Source organism: Cervus elaphus, chromosome 3, assembly GCF_910594005.1.
Source record: "Cervus elaphus chromosome 3, mCerEla1.1, whole genome shotgun sequence".
In the NCBI taxonomy this organism is placed as follows: Eukaryota; Metazoa; Chordata; class Mammalia; order Artiodactyla; family Cervidae; genus Cervus; species Cervus elaphus.
The window spans coordinates 31456780-31482935 of NC_057817.1; the positions used below are offsets into that span (position 1 = coordinate 31456780).

The 26156-nt window shown below is 36.8% G+C and overlaps 1 protein-coding gene across 1 annotated transcript; it reads left to right on the forward strand.

Moving 5' to 3' along the window:
• Positions 1-11770: 11770 nt before the first annotated feature.
• LOC122678731 (olfactory receptor 8S1-like) lies at positions 11771-12706 on the forward strand. Its single transcript, XM_043879077.1, has one exon. It carries the CDS (start codon positions 11771-11773, stop codon positions 12704-12706), a length of 936 nt encoding a protein of 311 aa, XP_043735012.1.
• The last annotated feature ends 13450 nt before the right edge of the window (positions 12707-26156 follow it).

The following is a 26156-nucleotide window of genomic DNA, read 5'->3' on the forward strand; positions in this document are numbered from 1 at the left end:
TTCCAAAACTGAACCAGGAAGAAATAGAAGATCTTAACAGACCCATCACAAGCAAGGAAATCAAAATTGTAATAAAAAATCTTCCCAACAAACAAAACCCCAGGACCAGATGGCTTCGTGGGTGAATTCTACCAAAAATTTAGAAAAGAGCTAACACCTATCCTACTCAAACTCTTCCAGAAAATTGCAGAGGAAGGCAAACTCCCAAACTCATTCTATCAGGCCACCATCACCCTGATATAAAAACCAGACAAAGATGCCACAAAAAAGAACACTACAGGCAAATATCACTGATGAACATAGATGCAAAAATCCTCAACAAAATTCTAGCAAACAGAATCCGACAACATATTAAAAAGATCATACACCATGACCAAGCAGGCTTCATTCCAGGGATGCAAGGATTCTTCAATATTTGCAAATCAATCAATGGGATAAACCATATTAACAAATTGAAAAATAAAATCCATATGATTATCTCAATAGATGCAGAGAAAGCCTTTGACAAAATTCAACACTCATTTATGATAAAAGCACTCCAGAAAGCAGGCACAGGAGGAACATACCTCAACATCATAAAATCCATATATGACAAACCCACAGCAAACATTATCCTCAATGGCGAAAAAGCATTTCCTCTAAAATCAGAAACAAGACAAGGGTGCCCACTCTCACCACTACTATTCAACATAGTTTTGGAAGTCCTAGCCACAGCAATCAGAGAAGAAAAATAAAAGGAATCCTGAAGTAAAACTCTTACTGTTTGCAGATGACATGATCCTCTACACAGAAAACTCAAAAGATACCACCAGAAAATTCCTAGAGCTAATCAATGAATATAGTAAAGTTGCAGGATATAAAATTAATACAGAGAAATCTCTTGCATTCCTATACACTAACAGTGAAAAAACAGAAAGAGAAATTAAGGAAACAATCTCATTCACCATTGCAACAAAAATAATAGTTAGGAATAAATTTACCTAAAGAAACAAAAGGCATATATATAGACTACTATAAAACACTGATGAAAGAAATCAAAGATGACACAAATAGGTGGATAAATATACCATGTTCATGAATTGGAAGAATCAGTATAGTGAAAATGAATATACTACCCCAAGCAATCTATAGATTCAACACAATCCTGATCAAGCTGCTAATGGTATTCTTCACAGAACTAGAACAAATAGTTTCACAATTTGTAAGGAAATACAAAAAACCTCAAATAGCCAAAGCAATCTTGAGAAAGAAGAATGGAACTGGAGGAGTCAACCTTCCTGACTTAAGGGTATACTACAAAGCTACAGTTATCAAGACAGTATGATACTGGCACAAAGACAGAAATATAGATCAATGGAACAAAATAGAAAGCCCAGAGATAAATCCATGCACCTATGGACACCTTATCTTTGACAAAGGAGGCAAAAATATACAATGGATAAAAGACAGTCTTGTTAAAAAGTGCTCCTGGGAAAAGTGGTCAACAGGTAAAAGGATGGAACTAGATAACTTTCTAACACCATACACAAAAATGAACTCAAAATGGATTAAAGATCTAAATGTAAGACCAGAAACTATAAAACTCTTAAAGGAAAACATAGGCAGAACACTCTCTGACATAAATCACAGCAAGATCCTCTATGACCCAACTTTCAGAATAATGGAAATAAAAACAAAAATAAACAAATGGGACCTAGTTAAATTTAAAAGCTTTTGCTCAACGAAGGAAACTATAAGCAAGGTGAAAAGGAAGCCTTCAGAAGGGGAGAAAATAATAGCAAACAAAACAACTGACAAAGAATTAAACTCCAAAATATACAAGCAGTTCATGCAGCTCAATGCCAGAAAAATAAAAGACCCAATCAAAGAGTGGGCCAAAGAACTAAACAGACATTCCTCCAAAGAAGACATACAGATGACTAACAAACACATGAAAAGATGCTCAACTTCACTCATTATCAGAGAAATGCAAATCAAAACCACAATGAGGTACCATCTCATGCCAGTCAAAATGACTGCCATCAAAATGTCTCCAAACAATAAATGCTGGGGAGGGTGTGGAGAAAAGGGAACCCTTCTACACTGTTGGTGGAAATGCAAACTGGTACAGCCACTATGGAGAACAGTGTGGAGATTCCTTAAAAAACTGGGAATAGAACTGCCAGCAATCTCATTACTGGGCATACACACTGAGGATACCAGAACTGAAAGATACATGTACCCTAATGCTCATTGCAGCACTTTTACAATAGCTAGGACATGGAAGCAACCTAGATGTCCACTGACAGATGAATAGTTAAGGAAGTTGTGGTACATATACACAATGGAATATTACTCAGGTATAAAAAGGAACGCATGTGAGTCAGTTCTAATGAGGTGGATGAAACTGGAGCCTATTATACAGAGTGAAGTAAGTCAGAAAGTGAAACACAAATACTGTATATTAATGCACATATGTGGAATTTAGAAAGACGGTAGTGATGATCCTATATGCAAGGCAATAAAAGAGACACAGATGTAAACAACTGACTTTTGGACTCTGTGGGAGATGGCAAGGGTGAGATGATTTGAGAGATTAGCATTGAAACATGTATATTACCATATGGAAAATAGTTGACGAGTGCAAGTTCAGTTCATGAAGCAGGACACTCAAAGCCAGCGCTCTGGGACAACACAGACAGATGGGGTGCAGAGGGAGCTGGGAGGGCAGGTCAGGATGGAGGGACACATGCACCCATGGCTGATTCATGTCGATGTATGACAAAAAACATCACAATACATAAAGCAATTATCCTCCAATTTAAATATATTAATTTTTTAAAAAAAGAAAACTGAAATCATATTAAGTACCTTTTGAGACCACAACACTCTGAGAGTAGAAATCACGTATCATGAAAGAAAACTAAAAAACACAAACATGAGGATCCTAGAGAGAAAAACCCTCAAAGTTAGTAGAAGGAAAGAAAACATAATGACTAGAGCAGGTAAGTGAAATAGATACTTTAAAAATTAGAAAGTATCAATAAATCTGAAACCTGGTTCTTTGAAAAGATAAACAAAATTGATAAAACTTCAGGTAGATTCATCAGGGAAAAAAGGGAGAGGGTTAAAATGAATAAAATTAGAAATGAAAAAGAACTTAAAACTAACACCATACAAATACAAATGATCATAAGAAACTACTACAAGCACCTATATGCCAATAAAATGGACAACCAAGAAGAAATGGATCAATTCTTTAAAAAATACAATCTCCCAAGACTGAACTAGGAGAAAATAGAAAACAGGAACAGACCACTCACAAGTACTGTAATTGAAACTGTGACTTAAAAATTCACAACCAAAAAACATGCAGGACAATATGGCTTCACAGCTGAATTCTATCAAACATTTAGAAAAGAGTTAAACCTATCCTTTTGCTGCTGCTGCTAAGTCGCTTCTGTCGTGTTCAACTCTATGCGACCCCATAGACGGCAGCCCACCAGGCTCCCCCATCCATGGGATTCTCCAGACAAGAACACTGGAGTGGGTTTCCATTTCCTTCTCCATATCCTTTTGAAACTCTTCCAAAAATTAGAGAAGAAGGAACGCTTCCAAGATCATTCTATGTGGTCACCCTGATACCAAAAACAGACAGGATACCACAAAAATAAAAATATAGACCAATACTGCTGATGAACATAGATGCACAAGTCTTCAGCAAAATACTAGCAAACCATATCTAACAATACATTAAAGGATTATACACCATAATCAAATGGGATTTACCTGAGGGATGCATGAATTTTTCAGTAGCCACAAATCAATCAGTATGATACACCACATTAACAAAGCATATGATGATCTCACTAGATGCAGAAAAAAATTACGATTAAATTCAACACTGATTTATGATAAAAAAAAAAAATACTCCAGAACGTGGGCAGAGAGAGACTCTACCTCAGTATAATAAAGGCCATATGTGACAATCTTTAAACTAACATCATATTCAGTGGTGAAAAGCTAAAAACATTTCCTCTAAGATCAGGAACAAGACACGGATGTCAACTCTCACTACATTTATTTAACATAGTTTTGGAAGTCCTAGCTTTGGCAATCAGAGAAGAACAGAAATTTCAATTGGAAAACAAGCAAAACTGTCACTGTTTTCAGATGATGTGATACTATACATAGAAAATCCTTAAGATGCTACCAGAAAATTACTAGAGCTCATCAATGAATTTGGTAAATATTGCAGGATACAAAATTAATACATAGAAATCTTGCATATATAACAATAAAATATCAGAAAGTGAATTTAAGGAAGCAAATCCATTTGACATCACATCAAAAAAGAATAAAAAACCAAGGAATAAACCTACCTAAGGAAGCAAAAGACCTGTTCTCTGAAAAACGACAAGACATTGATAAAAGAAACTGAAGATGACAGATGGAAAGATATACCATGTTCATGGTTAGAAGAATCAATATCATCAAAATGACTATACTACCCAAGGCAATCTACAGATTTAATCCAATTCCCATCAAATGGCCAATGAGGTTGTTTGTAGATCTAGAACAACAACAACAACAAAAAAAGCTTAAAATTTGCATGGAAACACAAAGTCCCTAAATAGCAAAGCAATTTTGAAAAAGATAAATGGAGCTGGAGGAATCAGGCTCCCTGATTTCAGATTATGCTGCAAAGCTATAATAATCAAAATAATATGGTACTGGCACAAAAACAGACACATAGATTAGTGGAACAGGTTAGATGCCCCAGAAATAAGCCCAGCCACTTGTGGTCAATTAATCTATGACAAAGAAGGAAAAAATATACAATAGAGAAAGTCTCTTTAATAAGTGGTGTTGTGAAAACTGAATAGCTACATGTAAAAAAAATGAAATTAGAACAAGCTCTAACAGCATATACAAGCATAAACTTAAAATTGATTAAAGACCTAAATGTAAGACCACATACATAAAACACTTAAAGGAAAACATAGGCAGAATACTCTATGACATACATTGCAGCAATCTTTCTGGGTCCACCTCCTAGTGTAATGAAAATAAAAACAAAAATAAAGAAATGGGATTGAATTAAACTTAAAAGCTTTTGCATAGCAAAGGAAACCACAAATAAAATAAGAAGATGGGAGAAAAAAATTTTCAAATGAAGCAACCAACAAGGGATTAATCTTTAATATTTACAAACTCATGCAACACATGAGTTTTTACATGTGTTGTTACATGTGTTAATATTTACAAAGCTCATGCAACACAATATCAAAAAAATAAACAACCCAATCAAAAAATGAGAAGATACAGACATTTCTCCAAAGAGGACAAATAGATGGCCAAAATGCCCATGAAAAGATGTTCTACACTGATAATTATTAGAAAAATGTAAATCAAAACTACCATAATGGATCACCTCACATTTCTCAGAATTGTCTTCATCTAATAGGCTATAAACAATGTTGAAGAGTGTTGAGGAAAGGGAACCTTCCTACACCATTGGCAGGAATGTGAATTGATATAACCACTACGGAGAATAGCATGGGATTTCCTTAACAAACTAAAAATAGAACTACTATATGATCCAGCAATCCCAATCCTGAACATATATCTGGAGAAAATCATAATTCAAAAAGATATATGCATTCCAATGTCCACTGTAGTGCTATTTACAGTAGCCAAGATGTGGAAGCAACTTAAATGTCCATTGGTAGATGAATGGCTAAAAAAAGATGTCATACATATATACAATGGAATATTACTCAGCCATAAAAAGGAATGAGATAATGCCATTTGCCAAAACATGGATGGACCTAGAGATTATCATTAAGTGAGATAAGTCAAACAGAGAATGACAAATATCATGTGATATGACTTATATGCGGACTCTAAAAAGATGGTACAAGTGAAGTTATTTAGAAAACAGAAACAGACTCACAGATTTAGAAAACAAACTTATGGTTACCAAAGGGGAAAAATGGAAAAGAAGCATATATTAAGAGGTTGGGGTAACATATACAGAGTCCTATATATAAAATAACCAACAAAGACCTACTGCATAGCATAAGGAACTTGATTCAATAGTTGGTTAACCTATATGGGAAAAGAATCTGATAAAGGATACATGTACATGTGTAACTGAATCACAATGCTGTACACCTGAAAATACATAACATTATAAATCAAAATACTCCAGTATAAAATAACATTTTTATATTAAAGAAAATTTACACTTGCTCTTTATTTCCAGATAATTTCACCTTATGTGTCTTTGTCTATCATTGTAGTTTTAATGTTTCTGTATTATTTTGTAGATTATCTTTAAGAAACATCATTACATTTTTGTTTCTTGATTCTGTGCCTTTTAAGAAGGATATTTAAAATATTCTTTTTATTACCATGGTGACTTTTACATTCATTGTCATAAAGTATGGGTTTACTTACTTCTGATGTCTTAATTGATAATTTTTGTTTAAGTCTCCTGTTTTTATTTTTGCTATAAAAATAGGCATAAAAGCCACGATTAATCAAGTTATCAGGCAGCACTGTTCTGTATACTATAAAAAAATTTATAAGGCAATCTTGAAGGTAGACATTCTCTTTTTATAAATGAAAAGATTGAGCGTTGCTGAGGACATTAAGTTCCCTAGGCCACTTAGCCAGTGAGTGATGAGTCAGGACTGCAATCCAGAACATCCACACTACAAAATACAAATTCATGGCCATTGTGTTTCTCTCTCTCTCTCTCTCTCCCCACCCCCCCCCCCCCCCGCTTCAATGTTTTATCATCTTCAGTGAATTGAAAAGTATAGACAGTGAGCTTCTGATTATAAAGTGGTCTACTGAGTATATGATGCAGTCTTTCAAGAACCAAACCCTAGAAAAATATCAGAGAGGAATTTTTAAGTGAATTCACCTATTGTCATACCAAAAGCGTGATAACTTAGGGGGCAGATTAAGAAGTTACTGAGAAACAGAAAGCCGATTTGATGATATTAAGGTGGAAACAGTAACTAGAAAATATTCAGGGTACAGCAGGAACAAACCAAAACAAAAAGGTAGGAGGGACAACTAGGAAGTTTCGCAAGTGGATGAGTAGAAGTCATGGGCAAGGGAGTCAAAGGGCACCAAGAAGAACTTGGTTGGAGTAATGTGTGAACAAAGACATATGGCACTGAGCAGACAACCACAGCAGGGCGTGTTTCCTTGTAGGAGCAGAACTTGAAATGAAGAGAAAGCTCATTGCCTCCCTGTGGCTGATGATGTCAGGAAAGAATAGGAAATAGTGGAGGCCAGAAGAAGAGTTGCTAATGCACCATATCTGGCAGCGTACACCCACAGAAATCCAATCTCTTTCATAAGAGTATGGAGCACAGGCTGTGGAAGCTACTTCTACAATAGTTATCCTGAAAATGGAATTTCCCAAGGAGAAGTGCATGACTATATAACTGGGAACCTCAGCCGCAAAGTTTATAATTAAAATAATAAAAAAGAAAAAAAATAGACAAAATGCCTGGAGTCTATGTGAAGAAAATAAAAAACTAAACTGTAAGCCAAAAGAAAAGATTATAACGCTAACTTCCAAATTAATACATTTATTTTTTTTTAAATTAGAAGAAAAATAAAAACACCAGTTAAAATCTCAAGGCAATTTTTCAAACTACAAATCTGATTCTGAAGTGAAATTATAAGAATGAGCAAACAATACATAAAATAGAAAGTATAAAAATAAAGGACTGTCACTACCAGGTATTAAAGCATATATTATATCTGCATACAATCATTAAGACAGTATAGCACTGAAGTAAAAACAGATCAAGGCATAAAAGAGGAAATTTAGAAACAAAAGTCAGTAAATACAGAAATTTAAAACAAGGTTTAAGCTCATATCTCCAATTCCAAAAATCTCTGACAATCAAATATTTTTCCCCAAAACTAATTTGGAGGTAAAATTGGAAGTTAACAGACATGGGGCTATTAATCCTATGTAGAAGGTGTACTTAGAAGTTTCATTATAGAAATAGTAATGTGTTTGACTAAAAGGGTGCAGCATAGGGGTTACATAATATGCAGTACATTCCATATGTATCTTTTCTGAAAGGTTGAGACCATGTCAGAAATTAAAATCTAGATGAGTGAGAGTAAAATTTTCACTAACTTGTCCTGTTTCTGTCTCATACAGAAAGGCTCTTAAGTTTGAGTGTTTCTATGTATAAAATGTTTTAAAGGCAACTGAGCTTATATTACTCAAGGAAGGGCTCTAAACTCCATCGTATTTTTAAGGCTTCTTATGAAAGAATGTTACTAATGGTTTCTGGTCTATTTTAAGTAGATAAGCATAAGTAGTTTCTACATATATACTGAGTGGATGGGCCTGATGGAAAGTGAGAGACAAGGGAAGAAAAAGAGAAAAAGCATCAGAGAGATGCTCAAAGAGAAGGGAAAAGAGCAGAGAGGCACTGTCCAGAGATGAAGGAGAAGGGCCTCCTCCCCAAACTGGAGGGAAGAAAAGAACAACTCCATGTGTGGGGATTAGGGAGTTAAAGATCGCCCACAGCAGCAACAGGCACATCTCCTCTGCCCAATATTGACTGAAAATTAGGAGTGTGTGTAGGTAAGTTCAGGAAAGTAATGAAATGACAACTTGTCATGGTGGGAATGGAGAGTGTATATAGAGTGGAGAGAGAAGCCTGTGTGTATTTAGAATCCCAGGAATATCAGGGAATAAAAAAGCCCTAAGAGATATTCACAGATTGGAGTTCACCTGGTCCCCTGCTGCTGCTGTAAGTCACGTCAGTCATGTCCGACTCTGTGCGACCCCATAGAAGGCAGCCCACCAGGCTCCTCTGTCCCTGGGATTCTCCAGGCAAGAGCACTGGAGTGGGTTGCCATTTCCTTCTCCAATGCATGAAAGTGAAAAGTGAAAGTGAAGTCGCTTAGTCGTGTCCGACTCTTAGCGACCCCATGGACTGCAGCCTACCAGGCTCCTCCGTCCATGGGATTTTCCAGGCAAGAGTACTGGAGTGGGGTGCCATTGCCTGGTCCCCTAGTCCCCTATTAACAAAGCCATTTATAGCTACAAGCTTTCTGCAGTCCTGTGTCCTCCACAGGCCATGGCAGGACTAGTAGTTTGTTCATCCCTGGACGGGGATCCAGTTTGGCTCTGACCACTGCTGCCTCTCCCATGGGCAATGAACTGATCCTGACTCCGGAGATTTCATACTCAACACCCCTCATCCCTCTCCGGGACTCAGCTGGCACAAGAGTGTCAACAAGTTGATAAAGAAGCAGATATATGTAAGAACAAGCTGATGAAAAAAGGGATTATGTCACACAGACTGAACAGGCAGTTTTCTCAGGACTGAAAGAGAAAAAAGGAGAGTAAAATTATAATGAAGAGTGGCAGATTCTCTTAGCTGACTCAAAAAAAAAAAAAAAATCAGCTGGATGCAAGGATACTTTAGCCTTTACCCAGAAGTAACCTTGAGGTGAGCAGCTTTCAGATTGAACATGACTCCAGACCTAGCATTAATTGTGAAATAAGCCTGCTTTGTGAAGATCCAGTTGGAGCCCTCTGAAGAACACCCCCACTGCTGTAATATTTTCTAACATATTGCAGCCTTGTTTTTCAGGTAGCTGACAGCCTGGCTCAAATTGCAGAGTACAGTTTGCACCCAGGAAAACACTACTCAATAAGGAGGTAAGTAAGCCAGCTTCCCTGGTAGCTCAGGTGAGCCAGAGAAACACCTAGATAGAAGGATCTTACTGGTGCAAGTTGTAAGTTTCTCATTAGAACTGGCAACTGAACTCAGGATGGGGAAGATTATTGCTCAAAGTTGCAAAACTAAGTAGTAACTGCCCTACAAGTTTGAACTCTCTACCCACTTGCCCATTTGGGATTTTCCTCTACTGTTTATTTTTGTACCAGGGGTCTGAACCACACATACAAACATTTTCTGAGATGGAGGATGGATGGAGTAAAGTTTATTAGGAGTCCAAAGAGGGAACTCTTTTTCCCTATGCCTTTACAGATTCCCTACGTCACATGTTTTGAAAGTTATTTCATTAGCTAAATACTTTGTGCATGGAACAAAAAGTTCACTGAAAAAACTACATATGTATAAAACAGATAAATGAAATGCTATGGTGATGATGGTAGTTGGGGGTGGGGTGAAGAAAGATACACAAACTCAACTGTGATGGTGCCTGAAGATGGGGGCAGCATGTTTGGGCTCAAAGGAGCCCACAAAAGACTGGAAAGATTTCATTAGAGTTTAGTACCCTGTGGATTGCTAAAGTCCATCGAGGCCTCCAGATGGAATCAGAATGTAAGCATAGTAGCTTTTAGAAAAGTGTAATAAGGGTGGGAAGATTTTTCTTTAAGTTAAATTTGCTGTTTTTTGTGTGTGGTGTTTTTTTGTTTGTTTGTTTGTTTGTTTGTTTTTTAGGGAAAAGGAGAAGAATAAATTGTACATTTCACAAATAAATCTTAACCCTTTATGTATACCATCACTTATTTGATGCATCAGTGCCAGGACTTCTTCAGATGCTTTAGGGAGGGAAAACTAGAAGGGCCATCTCTGCTACCCTGATCTCCCCACTTTTGTAGACTTCTCTTCTTTCAGTCTGAATTGCTCTCAGTCCTCAATATGGCTTTTCCTTAGTCTTCTCCTGGCATTTTCCCTGGCCTAAAACCCCATTATTTGTTCCAAGAGGTCAAATCCCTGATACCATATGTTTGGGAGCTGTGAGTCATCCTGGGTAAGAAGTTTCAGACATGGTCAATGGACCAAACTCTCAAGGCCATCTCACATTCCTGCCTGGGTTCTCAAGATCCCTCCAAAGAAAGTAAAGTGTCCATAGACTGTAAATTCTGTGTCTGTATGTGTCACACCCTTTCTGACCCTCAGAAATAGGTCAGTACTTCCTATGTTGCAAGGTTTGGTAGGATTAAATGAAATCAAGACTTTGTTATAGTCCTTGGCATAAATTATGCATTAAATAAATAACAGTTATTATCATATGAGTAAAGATGTAAGCAGGTTGGGGTGGGAAGGAAGATGTGTGAAATGAGGTTTAGGAAGAGAAGAAAAGAAGGGAGTGAAGAAAGATTTTTGCTGATGAGTTTCAATTATGAAATGCAAGAGGTCAGTCACTGTGCCCCAGCAGGAGAGGGAGAATGTCTGGAAGAATAAATGAAGCCTTGGAATTAAGGCCAGGAAAAAATGGAACCTGAAATCCATTTCTTATCTTTTTAAATGAATTTAGTTGAAATCACTCATTATTTTATTCAACAAATGTTTATTTAGAGCAGACTAACTGAATCTACTGCATATCTAGGACTCTGACAATTCCTGATCCTCTTCTCTTTCACAAATTATGGAACTAGTGACTATTTTGGTACTTAGGAATGCATCATGGGAGAAAAATAGACAAACATCCCTGCCTGTGCATAATATAAAATCTAACAGGAAAAGATAATTTTTAATGTACTACATCCATATCTATATATTAGAAAGTGTAAAGTATTATAGGGGAGCAAATTTCAGCTTGATAGGGAGCACTTATAGGCAGGAGAAGGAAAGTTGCATTATTTAATAGGGTGATAGGATAGTCAGATGCTGATTTACCCCCAGATGCACTTTCAGGCTTTAAGCTAAAAAGTGGATCTTTTATAGGTTAAAAAATTCTATTCCCAGAGAATTACTCAGATCATTATCCCACCAAATGAGTAAACTTTCTTTCTCTTTAGGGATGGACTATCTAAGAAACCATGAAAAACCTTAGCATTATTGATGAATTTGTAATGCTAGGGTTGTCTACTGACCCAGATATCCAGACCATGCTCTTTGTTCTCTTCTTGGGGATTTACCTCCTGACCCTGATGGGGAACCTGATGATGATCCTGGTGATCAGGGCTGATCCTCACCTGCACACGCCCATGTACTTCTTCCTTGGTCATTTGTCTTTCCTAGACATGTGCTACTCTTCAGTCACTGTGCCCAAGATGCTGCAGAATTTCCTGTCTCAGAGGAAAACCATTTCAGTGTGGGGATGCATCACCCAGAGTTTCTTTTTCATATTTTCTGGAGGCACTGAGAGCTGCCTGCTCTCTGCTATGGCCTATGACCGCTATGCTGCCATCTGTCACCCTCTGCTCTACACTGTGATCATGAATGGACCTCTGTGCACCGCAATGGCCAGTGCAGCATGGCTGATGGGGTTTCTGAGCTCACTAGTGAATAACCTTTGTACCCAGAACTTACAGTTCTGTGGTCCCAATATCATCTCCCACTTCAGTTGTGAACTGCCTTCACTCTTCCCTCTCTCCTGCAGTGATACCATGCCTAACACCATCCTGCTAGCTGGGTCCACTGCATTTCTAGGACTTGTGACACTTCCCCCAATCCTCTTCTCTTACTCAAAAATCATTCTTGCTGTTCTGAGTATCTCCTCTTCTAAAGGCCAAGGCAAAGCCTTCTCCACCTGCTCCTCCCACCTCACCGTGGTGCTCTTGTTCTACGGGACGGCTCTATTCAGGTACATCAGCCCCTCTTCAGGATCAGTCCTGGAGCGAGTTGTCTCCATACAGTATGGTGTGATCACATCCTTGGTAAACCCCCTCATTTACAGCTTCAAGAACCAGGAGGTGAAGGCAGCTCTGCAGAGGATACTGAGGCAGCAAATATGTGTCTCAGGTAAGAAATGATAATAGGTCCTTTCTTCTAGAAGAGAAGCAATCTACAAGGGAAGATAAATATATAAATAGAGCTCCTATAGAACTTGAATTTTAATTTAATTTACTATACTTATTTCTTATTCAAAGTGAAATGACTTCCAAATAGTCAGAAAAATGAATGACACATTCTGGGTCTAAGCGTAAAGGTTCAGAGACATCAGCTCCTACCACAGCCTTGGAAACTAATCAGAAGGAGTGACTTCACTACAGTTGAGCAGGTAGAACAAGAACAATGACCTTGGCAAGAACAGAGGTCCCTGAGCCCGGGACTTTAGCTGTGGAGCTACACAAGGGAACCCATTAGTAGAAGGGCAAATAAGAAGTAACCTAGACACATTTAATGTTTCAGAAAGAAATAGTTCATTACATTTCATTCACCTGACCTGGTGGCACCACTGGCATTAAAAGGCATGTGTGCCTGCAAATAGTCAAAGAACAGTGAAAGCAAAGATTAAACATATTAAATATCTATGCAGATGAATAGCAGATGAATGGATAAAGAAAACACGGTACATGCATACAATGGAGTACTATTTAGTTTAAAAAAGAAGGAACGTCTGCAATGTGTGACAACATACATGAACCTTGAAGACATTTTATTAAGTGAAAAGAGGCAGTCACAGAGGAGAAAAACTGCTTAATTCTCTTTATATGAGGTATCTTAGGAGGTCAAACTCATAGAAGCAGAAAATAGGATGGTGGTTTCCAGGGCCTGGGGGAAGGGGAACTGGGAAATTACTGTCCAATGAGCATAAACTACCAGTCATGCAAGATAAAAAGCAGATCTGTTGCACTGCAATGTGCATATAGTTAACAGTACTATACATCTAAAAAATTAAGAAAGTAAAATATACAATAAATAAGTAAGAATGAACATATTATTATACTAAATACAGGCAACCTCTTGCCTGAAGACATACATCATTCTAACACTATCATACTTGATATATATACATATGTAAGTCAGATAAAAAAATCATTAGAAGTAGCATAATGTAAATTAAAATGTTGAGAGCATTATATTATTGAATATAAATCAATTAGGTTAGAACACTTCTTTATACCACACACATAAATAAACTCAAAATGGCTTAAAGACTCAAATACAAGCTATGACACCATAAAACTTCATATGAGAACTTAGGCAAAAAATTCTCTGACATAAATGATACCATATTTTCTTAGGTTAATCTCTTCAGGCAAAAGAAATAAAAGCAAAAATATACAAATGGGACCTAATCAAACTTATAAGCTTTTGCACAGCCCAGGAAATCATAAACAAAACAAAAAGACAACCTGTGGAGTATGAGAAATTATTTGCAAATGATCGACTAGCAAGTGCTCAACTTCCGAAACATACAAACATCTCATAAAACTTAATATAAAAAAAAACCCAATTAAAAAATGGGAAGAAGCCCTAAATAGACGTTTTTCCAAAGAAGACATACAGATGTCCAACAGGACATGAAAAGATGCTCAATTTTGCTAATTAGAAGAGAAACACAAATAAAAACTTCACCAAGTATCACCTCACACCAGCCAGAATGATCATCATTAAATCAGTTCTGGAGGTGTGAACAAAAGGAACCTTCCTATACTGTGGATAGGAATGTAAACTGGTACGATGCTAAGGAAAACAGTATGGAAGTTGCTTATAAAACTGAAAATAAAGTTACCATATGATCCAGTTATCCCAATCTTGGGCATATATCTGGAAAAGCTGAAAATGCTAGTTCAAAAAATTACGCACACCCCAGTGTTCATAGCAGCACTATTTACAATAGACAAGACATGGAAGCAACGTAAGTGTCCATCAACAGGTGAATGATTAAAGATGTAGTATATATAAACAATGGAATATGATTCAGCCATAGAAGAAGAATGACATAATGCCATTTGCAGAAATGTGGATGGACTTGGAGGGCATATGCTATGTGAAATAAATCAGACTGAGAAAGACAAATACTATATGGTACCATTGTATGTGAAATGTAAAAAACATGACTAGTGAATAAACAAAGAAGCAGCCTCACAAATATAGAAAACAAAACAGTGGTTTCCAATGGGGAAAGAAAAGGGAGAGGGGCAATATAGAAGTAGGGGATTAGGCAGTAGACACTATTCGGTAAATAATAAGCTACAAGGATACACTGTACAACAAAGGGAATATCACAAATATTTTATAACTACAAATGGGGTATAACCTTTAATGAATGTGAGTCACTATATTATACACCTGTAATTTATACTTTATATTTCAATAAAAACATTCATTAAAATAAAACTTAAAAAACTACTGACAATCCATTGTTAGTATGTTAGATATCAGCATATCGCCTATATTTTATCAAGTTATAGCTATCCATTTTAGTTGTAAAGGTATACTATCAAAATAGATATTGAATATCATAAAGTAGATTTTCACCATTTATTCATGTTAACATATATGTTCTTATTGGATGATTTATAAAAATTTTTAATACTAAACAATTATTACATTAATGGGAAAACACATTCAGGAATATTCTTTTCATATTCCATTAAATTATTTGTATTGGGGAAGTGTTCACATGCGTACTTATTATTAAAAAATAACTCTTATTTAGATGTTAGTATGAAGATATTGTTATTCTACTCATTGTATGATGAAATCTTTTGTAATATTGACTTTCACTTATTTCCTTTGACCAAGACTTTTAAAAATATGTATACGTTTGCCACCATCATTGTGCCTTTGGCCATATTTCATGCTGTTTCCATGTTTTTGCTGCCTTAATTTTGAAACTTAACTTTGTAGCCTTATAAGATCATGATGGCTTTGTCTTCATTCTGGGTTATACCTCTTATCATTATAAAGTGTAGCTTTTTTTACTTTAATTTTTCTTTAGAATTCCATATTCTATAATGTTAATATATATAATTATTTGGAGGTTGCTTATAAAACCAACTTCCAGGTTGGTTAATATATGGCAATTCAGAGAGGGCAAGGAACTACTTCCCATAGCATACCAAAGCATCTTTTACCATAAACCTCTTTCCACTGGCCACAAAATTCCATCTATCTGTCAACACTGGGTGGAGGTGGGTGTCATCTCCCATTAGGCATCAGCTGGGACCTTGGGCCACTTGCTCCCAAGAAGCCAGTCCTTATTTCTACAGTGATAGAGTGAGGAGTTGGAGACAAGATGGCAGAGTAAAAGGACTCGAGCTCACCTCTTCTTCCCAAAACACCAAAATCAAAACTACCTGGGCAAAAACATCAATAAAAAAGACTGGAACCTACCAAAAGCAATATTTTACATCCAAAGACAATGAAGACGGCATGGGGGACTTCCCTGGCGATCCAGTGCTTAAGGCTTGAAAAGTAATTCAGACTAATGGTGGTAAAATTGATCCAAAATCTCAGAAAAAGAATAGAGGCACAGACCAAAAGATAGAAGAAATATTTAACAAAGAGCTAAAATATATAAAGAACAAACAGAGTTGAACAATAAAATAACTGAAATAAAAAATACACTAGATGGAATCATTAGCAGAATAAAGGGACAGGAAAATGGATAAGTGAGCTGGAAGATATATTGGTGAAAATAACTGCCACAAACAGATTAAAGAAAAAAGAATGAAAAGAAATGACGATAGTTTGAGACACCTCTAGAACATTAAACACATCAACATTATAGGGGTCCCAGTAGGAGAAGAGAAAGAAAAAGGGCCTGAAAATATTTGAAGATAATAGCTGAAAAATTCCATAACATGGGACAGGAAAAGGTCACCAAAGTCCAGGAAGCACAGAGTCCCAATCAGGATAAACCCAAAAATGAATACAAATATTAGTCAAATTGATAAAAATATAAGAAAGAAAATATTAAAAGCAACAAGAGAAAAGCAACAAATAACATCAAGGAAATCCCCATAAGGTTAAACTCTTCAGGCCAGCAGAGAGTGGTAGAATATATTTAAGGTAATAAAAGAGAAAAACCTAAAACCATGAAAACTCCACCCACCAAGGCTCTTATTCAGATATGATGGAGAAATTAACAGATTTACATACAAGGAAAAGCTTATCAAATTTAGCAGCACTAAACCAACTTTACCCCAAATGCCAAAAGAACTACTCTAGGCCAAAAAGGAAAGGGCACTACTAGAAATAAAAAAATCACAAATAGGAAAGTTCACCTGTCAAGGTAACCATACAGTAAAGATAGGAAATCATCTACACACAAATATGTACCAAAGTCAGGAACCATGAGAAGACAGTACAAATGCAGGATATTGAAAATGTATTTTAAATTAAGAGACCAGCAACTTAAAACAATCTTGTATATATATAGTCTGGTATATCAAAACAATGGAAACCACAAACAAAAAATCATAATAGATACACATACACACCAAAAAAAGGGGGGGGGGGATTTAAACACAACACTATAGATAGTTATCAAATCACATGAGAAGAGAACAAAAAAAGAAGGTAAGAAAAAAGACCTGAAAAAAAAAAACAATTACAAGATGGCAATAAGAACATGCATATTTGTAATTATTTTAAAAGTAAATGGAATAATTGCTCCTACCAAAAGAAATCAGTTGGATGAATTGATACAAAAACAAGATCCATATATTTTGTTTTCTACAAAAGACCAGTTCAGATGTAGAGACACATATATACCTACATGTAAGACCACATACATAAAACACTTAAAGGAAAACATAGGCAGAATACCCTTTGACATACATTGCAGCAATATTTTTGGATCCACCCCCTAATGAAAATAAACAAATGGGATTGAACTGAACTTAAAAGCTTTTGCATAGCAAAGGAAGCCACAAATAAAACAAAAAGATAACCCACAGATGGGAGAAAATATTTGTAAATGAAGCAACCAACAAGGGATTAATCTGTAACATACACAAACAGCTCATGCAGCACAATATCAAAAAAATAAACATCCCAATCAAAAAATGGGAAGGAGATATAAATAGACATTTCTCCTAAAAAGACAAACAGATGGGCAAAAAAACACATGAAAAGATGCTCAGCAGTAATAATTATTCAGTTCAGTTCAGTTCAGTCGCTCAGTCGTGTCTGACTCTTTGTGACCCCATGAATCGCAGCACCCCAGGGCTCCCTGTCCATCACCAACTCCCGGAGTTTACTCAGACTCATGTCTATCAAGTTGGTGATGCCATCCAGCCATCTCATCCTCTGTCATCCCCTTCTCCTCCTGCCCCCAATCCCTCCCAGCATCAGGGTCTTTTCCAATGAGTCAATTCTTCGCATGAGGTGGCCAAAGTATTGGAGTTTCAGCTTCAGCATCAGTCCTTCCAATGAACACCCAGGACTTATCTCCTTTATGATGGACTGGTTGGATCTCCTTGCAGTCCAAGGGACTCTCAAGAGTCTTCTCCAACACCACAGTTCAAAAGCATCAATTAGAAAAAATGTAAATCAAAACTACCATAAGGTATCACCTCACACCCGTCAAAATGGCCTTCATCAAATAGACTACAATGTTGAAGAGTGGGGAGGAAAAGGAACCCTCCTACAGTGTTGGCAGGAATGTAAATTGGTATAACCACAATGGAGAATAGTATGGAAGTTCCTTAACAAACTAAAAATAGAATTAACATATGATCCAGCAATCCCGATCCTGGACATATATCTAGAGAAAACCATAATTCAAAAAGATACATGCATTCCAATGTTCACTGCAGTGCTATTTACAATAGCCAAGATGTGGAAGCAACTTAAATGCCCACTGGTAAACAAATGGCTAAAGAAGATGTGATACAGACACGTGTACCCCAATGTTCATCGCAGCACTGCTTTCAGAACATGGAAGCAACCTAGATGCCCATCAGCAGATGAATGGATAAGAAAGCTGTGGTACATATACACCATGGAATATTACTCAGCCATTAAAAATAATACATTTGAATCAGTTCTAATGAGATGGATGAAACTGGAGCCCATTATACAGAGTGAAGTAAGACAGAAAGATAAACACCAATACAGTTTACTAATGCATATATATGGAATTTAGAAAGATGGTAACGATAACCCTATATGCTAGACAGAAAAAGAGACACAGATGTATAGAACAGACTTTTGGACTCTATGGGAGAAGGCGAGGGTGGGATGATCTGAGAGAATAGCATTGAAACATATATATTATTGAGTGTGAAACAGATCGCCAGTCCAGGTTGGATGCATGAGACAAGTGCTCAGGGCTGGTACACTGGGATGACCCAGAGGGATGGAATGGGGAGGGAGGTGGGAGGGGGGTTCAGGATGGGGAACACATGTAAATCCATGGCTGATTCACATCAATGTATGGCAAAACCCACAATATTGTAAAGTAATTAGCCTCCAACTAATAAAAATAAATGAAAAAAAAACGAAGATGTGATACATATATACAATGGAATATTATTCAGCCATAAAAATGAATGAAACGTGAGACGGGTGCTCAGGGCTGGTGCACTGGGAAGACCCAGAGGGATGGGATGGAGAGGGAGGCGGGAGGGGGGATCAGGATGGGGAACACATGTGAATCCATGGCTGATTCATGTCAATGTATGGCAAAAATCACTACAATAATGTAAAGTAATTAGCCTCTAACGAATAAAAATAAATTAAAAAAAAATGAATGAAATGATGCCATTTGTAGCAACTTGGATGGACCTAGAGATTATCATATTAAGTGAGGTAAATCGGACAGAGAATGACAAATATTATGTGATATGACTTACTTGTGGAATCTAAAAAGATGATACAATGAAGTTATTTAGAAAACAGAAACAGACTCACAGACTTAGAAAACAAACTTATGGTTACCAAAGAGGAAAGGTGGGAGGGACACATAAATTAAGATTTGGGTAACATATATACAATCCTATATATAAAATAATCAACAAAGACCTCCTGTATAGCACAGGGAACTCTACTCAATAGTCAGTAATAACCTGTATGAGACAAGAATCTAATAAAGAATAGATATATGTATGTGTATAACTGAATCACTTTGCTATACACCTCAAACTACATAACATTGTAAATCAATCATACTCCAATTAAATTAAATTTTAATTAAATTATAAGAACATTTTCACTAGTTCTTTATTTTCAGATAATTTCACCATATATATCTTTGTCTATCTATCACTGTAGTGTTAATGTTTCTGTATTATTTTGTTATATGTAGATTAAGCAACATCATTAGATTTTTGTTTCTTAATTCTGTACATTTTAATTAGGATATTTAAAATATTGTATTTACTACCACTTTTATTTTTACATTCATTATTTTATAGTCATAAATTAATGGGTTTACTTATTTCTGATGTCTTAATTGATAGTTTTGTTGTAAACTTCCTTTCTCTACTCTTATTTTTGCCATGAAAATAGGCATAAAAACCACTGTTTATTGGGTTATTAGGCAGCACTTTTCTGTATATTATAAAAAACATTATTAGGCAAACCTGAAGGTAGACATTCTTTTCATAAATGAAAAAACTGAGGGTTACTGAGAACATTAACTTCCCCTAGGTCACTTAGCCAGTGAATGATAAAGAGCCAGGACTGAAAACTAGAATGTCTATACTACAAAATACAAATTCATGGCCAATGTGTTTCTCTCTGTCTCTCTCCCATTTAATGTTTTATCATCTGCAGTGAATTAAAAAATATAGATCGTGAGCTTCTCATTATAAAATGGTCTACTGAGAATATGATACAGTCTTTCTTTCATGAACCAAATGTTGGAAAATATCAAAGAGGAATTTTTAAGTGAATTCATCTATTGTCAAACCAAAAGCATGATAACTTAGAGGGGCAGATTAAGAAGTTATTGAGAAACAGGAAGCCGATTTGATTATATTAAGGTGGAAAGAGTAACTAGAAAATATTCAGGGTCCAGCAGGAATGAACCAAAACAAAAAGGTTAGGAGGGACAACTAGGAAGTTTCCCAAGTGTATGAGTAGAAGTCATGCGCAGGGGAAAATCAAAGGGCACCAAGAGGAACTTTGATTGGAGTAATGTGTGAGCAAACACATGTGGCATTAGACAGAAAGTGGCAACAGGGTGACATGTTTCCTTATAGGAGCAGAGCTTGAAATGAAGAGAAAGCTCATTGCCTCCCTGTGGCAGACGATGTTAGGGAAGAATAGGTAATAGTGGAGGCCAGAAGAAGAATTGCTAATGCATCCTATCTGGCAGCACACACCCACATAAATCAAATCTCTTTCATAAGAGTATGGAGCACAGGCTGCAGAAGCTACTTCTACAATAGTTGTCCTGAAAACAGGGTTTCCCAAGCAGAGGTGCATGACTATGTAGTTGGGAACCTCAATTGCAAAGTTTATAAATTAAAATAGAAAAAAAAAAATAATGTGTACATAACATAATGACAAAATCCCTGGAGCTTATGTGAAAATAAAAAAAAAAAAAAAAAACTGCAAGCCAAAAGAGAAAATTCAAAGAAATAGAACAAATTGTAAAGCTAACTCCCAAATTAATATATTTATTTAAAAAAAAAAAAGAAAGAAAAACACCGGTTGAAATCTCAAGGGAAATTTTCAAACTATGAATCTGATTATGAAGTAAAATTATAAGAATGAAAACAAAACATAAACTAGAAAGTATAAAAGTAACAGTCTGTCACTACCAGGTATTAAAGCATATACGACATTTGTATACATTCATTAAAACAGTATAGCCCTGCTGTTAAAAACAGATGAAGGTATAGAAGAGGAAACCTCAAAATAATAAATAGAGAAATTTAAAACAAGTTTATGAGCCCTTGTCTCCAATTCCAAAATCTCTAAAAGTCTCTGAAAATTGAACATTTTTCCCCAAAACTAATTTGGAGGTAAAATTGGAAGTTAACGGACACAAGGCTATTTGTAGCCTTTTATAACCCCATGTAGAAGGGGTACTTAAAAGTTTCATTATAGAAATAGTAATGTGTTTGACTAAGGGTGCAGCAGAGATGTTATATAATATGCAGTATATTCCATATGTATCTTTTCTGAAAGGTTGAGATCATATCAGAAATTAAAATCTTGATAAGTGAGAATAAAATTTTCACTAATTTGTTCTGTCTCATAAAGGCTCACAACCTTTGAGTTTTTCTATGTATAAAATCCTTTAATGGCAACTGACTTTATTACTCAATGAAGGGCTCCAAACTCTACCATATTTTTTAAATTAATTTATTTATTTTAACTGGAGGCTAATTACTATACAATATTGTAGTAGTAGGCTTCTTATGGAAGAAAGAAGGCTACTAATGGTTTCTGGTCTATTTTAAATGGATAAACATCCGTAATTTCTACATATAAACAGAATGCATAAGCCTGATGGAAAGGAAGAGACAAGGGAAGAGAAAGAATATGGTTGATTCAGAGAGATGCTCAAAAAGAAGGGTTAAGATGGGATCCAGAGCACAAAGGCACTGGCCAGAGATGGAGAAGGGTCTCCTTCCCAAGCTGCACGCATGCTTAGTCCTTCAGTCGTGTCTGACTCTTGGTGACCCATGGAATGTAGCCCACCAGGCTCCGGTGTGCACGGGATTCTCCAGGCATGAAAACTAAACTGAGGTGCCATGCCCTCCCCTCCAGGGGATATTCCCAACCCAAGGACAGAACCTGCATCTCTTATGTCTCTTGCATTGGCAGGCAGGTTCTTTACCATTAGTGCTACCTAGGAAGCTCCCTTCCCAAGCTGGAGGGAAGAAACGAATAACTCCATGTGTGGGGTTAGGGAATCAGAGGTCACCCACAGCAGGAACAGGCACATTTCTTCTGCCCTTTATCAGCTGAGAGTTAGGAGTAGGTAAATTCAGGAAAGTAATGAAGTGACTGAACTTGTCATGGTGGGAATGGAAAGAGTATATATGGAGAGAGAAGAGGATGTATATTTAGTATCCCAGGACTATAAGGGAATAAAATAGCCCTAAGAGAGTCTCACACACTGGAATTCACCTGGTCCCCTGGTCCCCTATTAGCAAAGCCATTTATAGCTAGGAGCATCCTCAGTACTGTGTCTTCCACTGGCCATGGCAGGACTAGTAGCTTGCCCATCTCTAGACAGAGAATCACTTTGGCTGTGACCACTGCTGCCTCTCTCATGGGCAATGAACTGATCTGGGTTCCCAAGAGTTCTTACTTGATACCCTTTTCCAGGGCTAAGGTGGCATAAGATTGCCAACAAGTTGATGAAGAGGGAGACATTAGTCATACAAACTGGACAGGCACTTTTCTCATGATTAAAAGTGAAAAATGAGAGTAAAATTATAAGGAAGAGTGGCAAATACTCTAAGATGACCAAAAGACTCAAAACAGCATCAACTGGATGCAAGGATACTTTTTAGCCTTTACCCAGAAGTGACCTTGAGGTGAGCTGCTTTGAGTCTGAACATGACTTCAGACCTTGCATTGACTGAAAAAAAGCCTGCTGTGTGCAGATCCAGTTAAGAGTCCTCTGCAGAACACCCCCACTGCTGGAATATTTTTTTAACATATACACCCTTGTTTTTCAGGTAGTTGACAGCCTGGCTCAAATTGCAGAGTACATTTTGGACCTAGTACAGTCCTGCTCAATGAGGAGGTAAGTGAGCCAGAGAAACACCTAAATAGAAGGATCTTACTGGCACAAGTTGTAAATTTCTTATTAAAATTGGCAACTGAACCCAGGATGGGGAAGATTATTGCTCAAAGTTGCAAAACTGTCCTACAAGTAGTAACTGTCTTACAAGTTTGAACTCTCACTCACTTGCCCATTTGGGATTTTCCTCTACTGTTTGTTTTGTTGTTTTGTTTTTTTTTTGTTTGTTTGTTTTTTTGTACCAGGGGTCTGAACCATAACCAGAAACATTTTCTGAGATGGAGGATGGATGGAGTGAAGTTTATTAGGAGACCAAAGAGGGAACTCTTTCTTCCTACCTCTTTGCAGATTCCCTATGTCATATGTTTTGAAAGTGATTTCATTGGCTATATATTTTGTCCATGGAACAAAAAGCCCACCAAAGAAATTACATATGTATAAAGCAGATAAATGGAATGCTCTGGTGAGGATGGTAGTTTGGGGTGGGGTGGGGAGACACACAAACTCAATTCTGTTGGTGCCTGAAGCACTGGAACAGCATGTTTGGGCTCCAATTACCCCAAAAAAGACTCTGGAAAAATTTCACTAGAGTTCAGGATACTGTGGGTTCCTAAAGTTCATTGAGGCCTCCAGGTGGAATCAAAGTGTAAGCATAGTAGCTTTTGGAAAAGTGCAATAAGGGTGGGAAGATTTTTCTTTAAGTTAAATTTGCTGCTGTTCTGAAAAAGGAAAAGAATAAATTGTACTTTGCATGAGTAAATCTTAATCCTTGATGCATCAGTTCCAGGGCTTCTGCAGATGCTTCAGATAGGGAAATGAGAGGGAAAACTAGAAGGGCCATTGCTGCTACCATGATTCCCTACCTCTGTCAACTTCTCATCTTTCAGCCTGGATTGCTCTTAGTTCTCAATCTGGCTTTTCCTTGGTCTTCTCTTCCTGGCATTTTCCCTGGCCTAGAAGCACCCATCTTTGTTCCAAGAGGTTAAATCTCTCATACCATATGTCCAGGAGTAGCAGGTCATCCTGGGAAAGGAGAAGCTTCAGACATGGTCAATGGGCCAAACTCCCAAGGTCACCTCACATTCCTGCCTGGGCTCCCAAGTTCCCTCAGGAGAAAGCAAAGTATCCATAGACTGTAAAGTCTATGTCAGTATATGTCACAACCTTTCTGACCTTCAGAAATGAGGTATCACCTATGTTACAAATTTGGGTAGAATTAAATGAAATCAAGACTTTGTTACAGTCCTTGACATAAATTATGCATTAAATAAATCATAGTTATTATCATATGAGTAAAGATGTAAGTGTGAGTGGGAAGGAAGAAGTGTGAAATGAGGTCGGGGAAGATAGGGAGAGAAGGGAGTGAAGCTTTTTCCCAATGAGTTTCAATATTAAAATGCAAGTGGTCAGTTAATATACCCCAGCAGGAGAGAGAGAATGTCTGGAAGAAAAAAAGAAGCCTTGGAATTAAGGCTGGGAGGAAATGTGAACCAGAAAGTATGTACCCTATTTGATAAAAAGTGCATTTAGTTGAATTTGCAAACAGTCAGATACAACTTAGAGAATAAACAACAAAAATGATGAAATTTAGTGAAAACAGATTTTAGAGCAATGGTAAAATAATTAGGAAAAATGTACAAAACTGCTGACACTCAAGAGATCACAAATATTCATTTACCATAAATTTGATTCTTACGCATATATAGAGGGATATTTAGCTTTCATAAAGTACTTACTGGATTATATTTAACTACATTTGACCTCATTTTTACCCCATTTTGCATGTGAGAAAAGTTATGTCTTGAATAGATTTCACATCCAGTAATCAGCAAGGACAATCTCACTATGAGTCCACTACTCATTTTACTATCACAGAACCTGCTGTAAAATCTTAGGACATACTGCAAATTCATTTTTGTTGTTATTCAGTTACTCAGTAGTGTCCATCTCTTTGTGACCCCATGGACTTTAGCACATCAGGCTCTCCTGTCCTTCATCATCTCCTAGAGCTTGCTCAAACTCATGTCCATTGAGTTGGTGATGCCATCAAATCATCTCATCCTTTGTTGTCCCCTTCTCCTGCCTTCAAGCTTTCCCAGCATCAGGGTCTTTTCTAATGAGTCAGCTCCTTGCATCAGGTGGCCAAAGTATTGGAGCTTCAGCATCAGTCCTTCCATTGAAAATTCAGGGTTAATTTCCTTTAGGATTGACTGGTTTGATCTCCTTGCGGTCCAAAGGACTCTCAAGAGTCTTTTCCAACACCACAGTTCAAAAGCATCAATTCTTCAGCACTCAGCCTTCTTTATGGCCCAACTCTCACATCCATACTACTGGAAAAACCATACGTTGGACTATATGGACCTTTGTTGGCAAAGTGATGTCTCTGCTTTTTAATACACTGTCTAGGTTTGTCTTAGTTTTTCTTCCAAGGAGCAAGCATCTTTTAATTTCATAGCTACAGTCACCATCTGCAGTGATTATGGAACCCAAGAATATAAAATCTGTCACTGTTTCCATTTTTTCCCCATCTATTTGCCATGAAGTTTTGGGACCGGATGTCATAATCTTCGTTTTTTGAATGTTGAGTTTTAAGCCAGCTTTTTCACTCTCCTCTTTCACCTTCCATCAAGAGGCTCTTTAGTTCCTCTTTACTTTCTGCCATAAGGACAAAAAGTAAACATCTGCATATCTGAGGTTATTTATATTTCTCCCAGCAATCTTGATTCCAGCTTGAGCTTCCTCCAGCCCAGCATTTCGCATGATGTACTCTGCATTTAAGTTAAATAAGCAGGGAGACAATATACAGCCTTGATGTA

Coding starts and splice junctions, on each gene's coding strand:
- LOC122678731 (XM_043879077.1), top strand. CDS start 11,771: ATGAAAAACCTTAGCATTATTGATGAATTTGTAATGCTAGGGTTGTCT.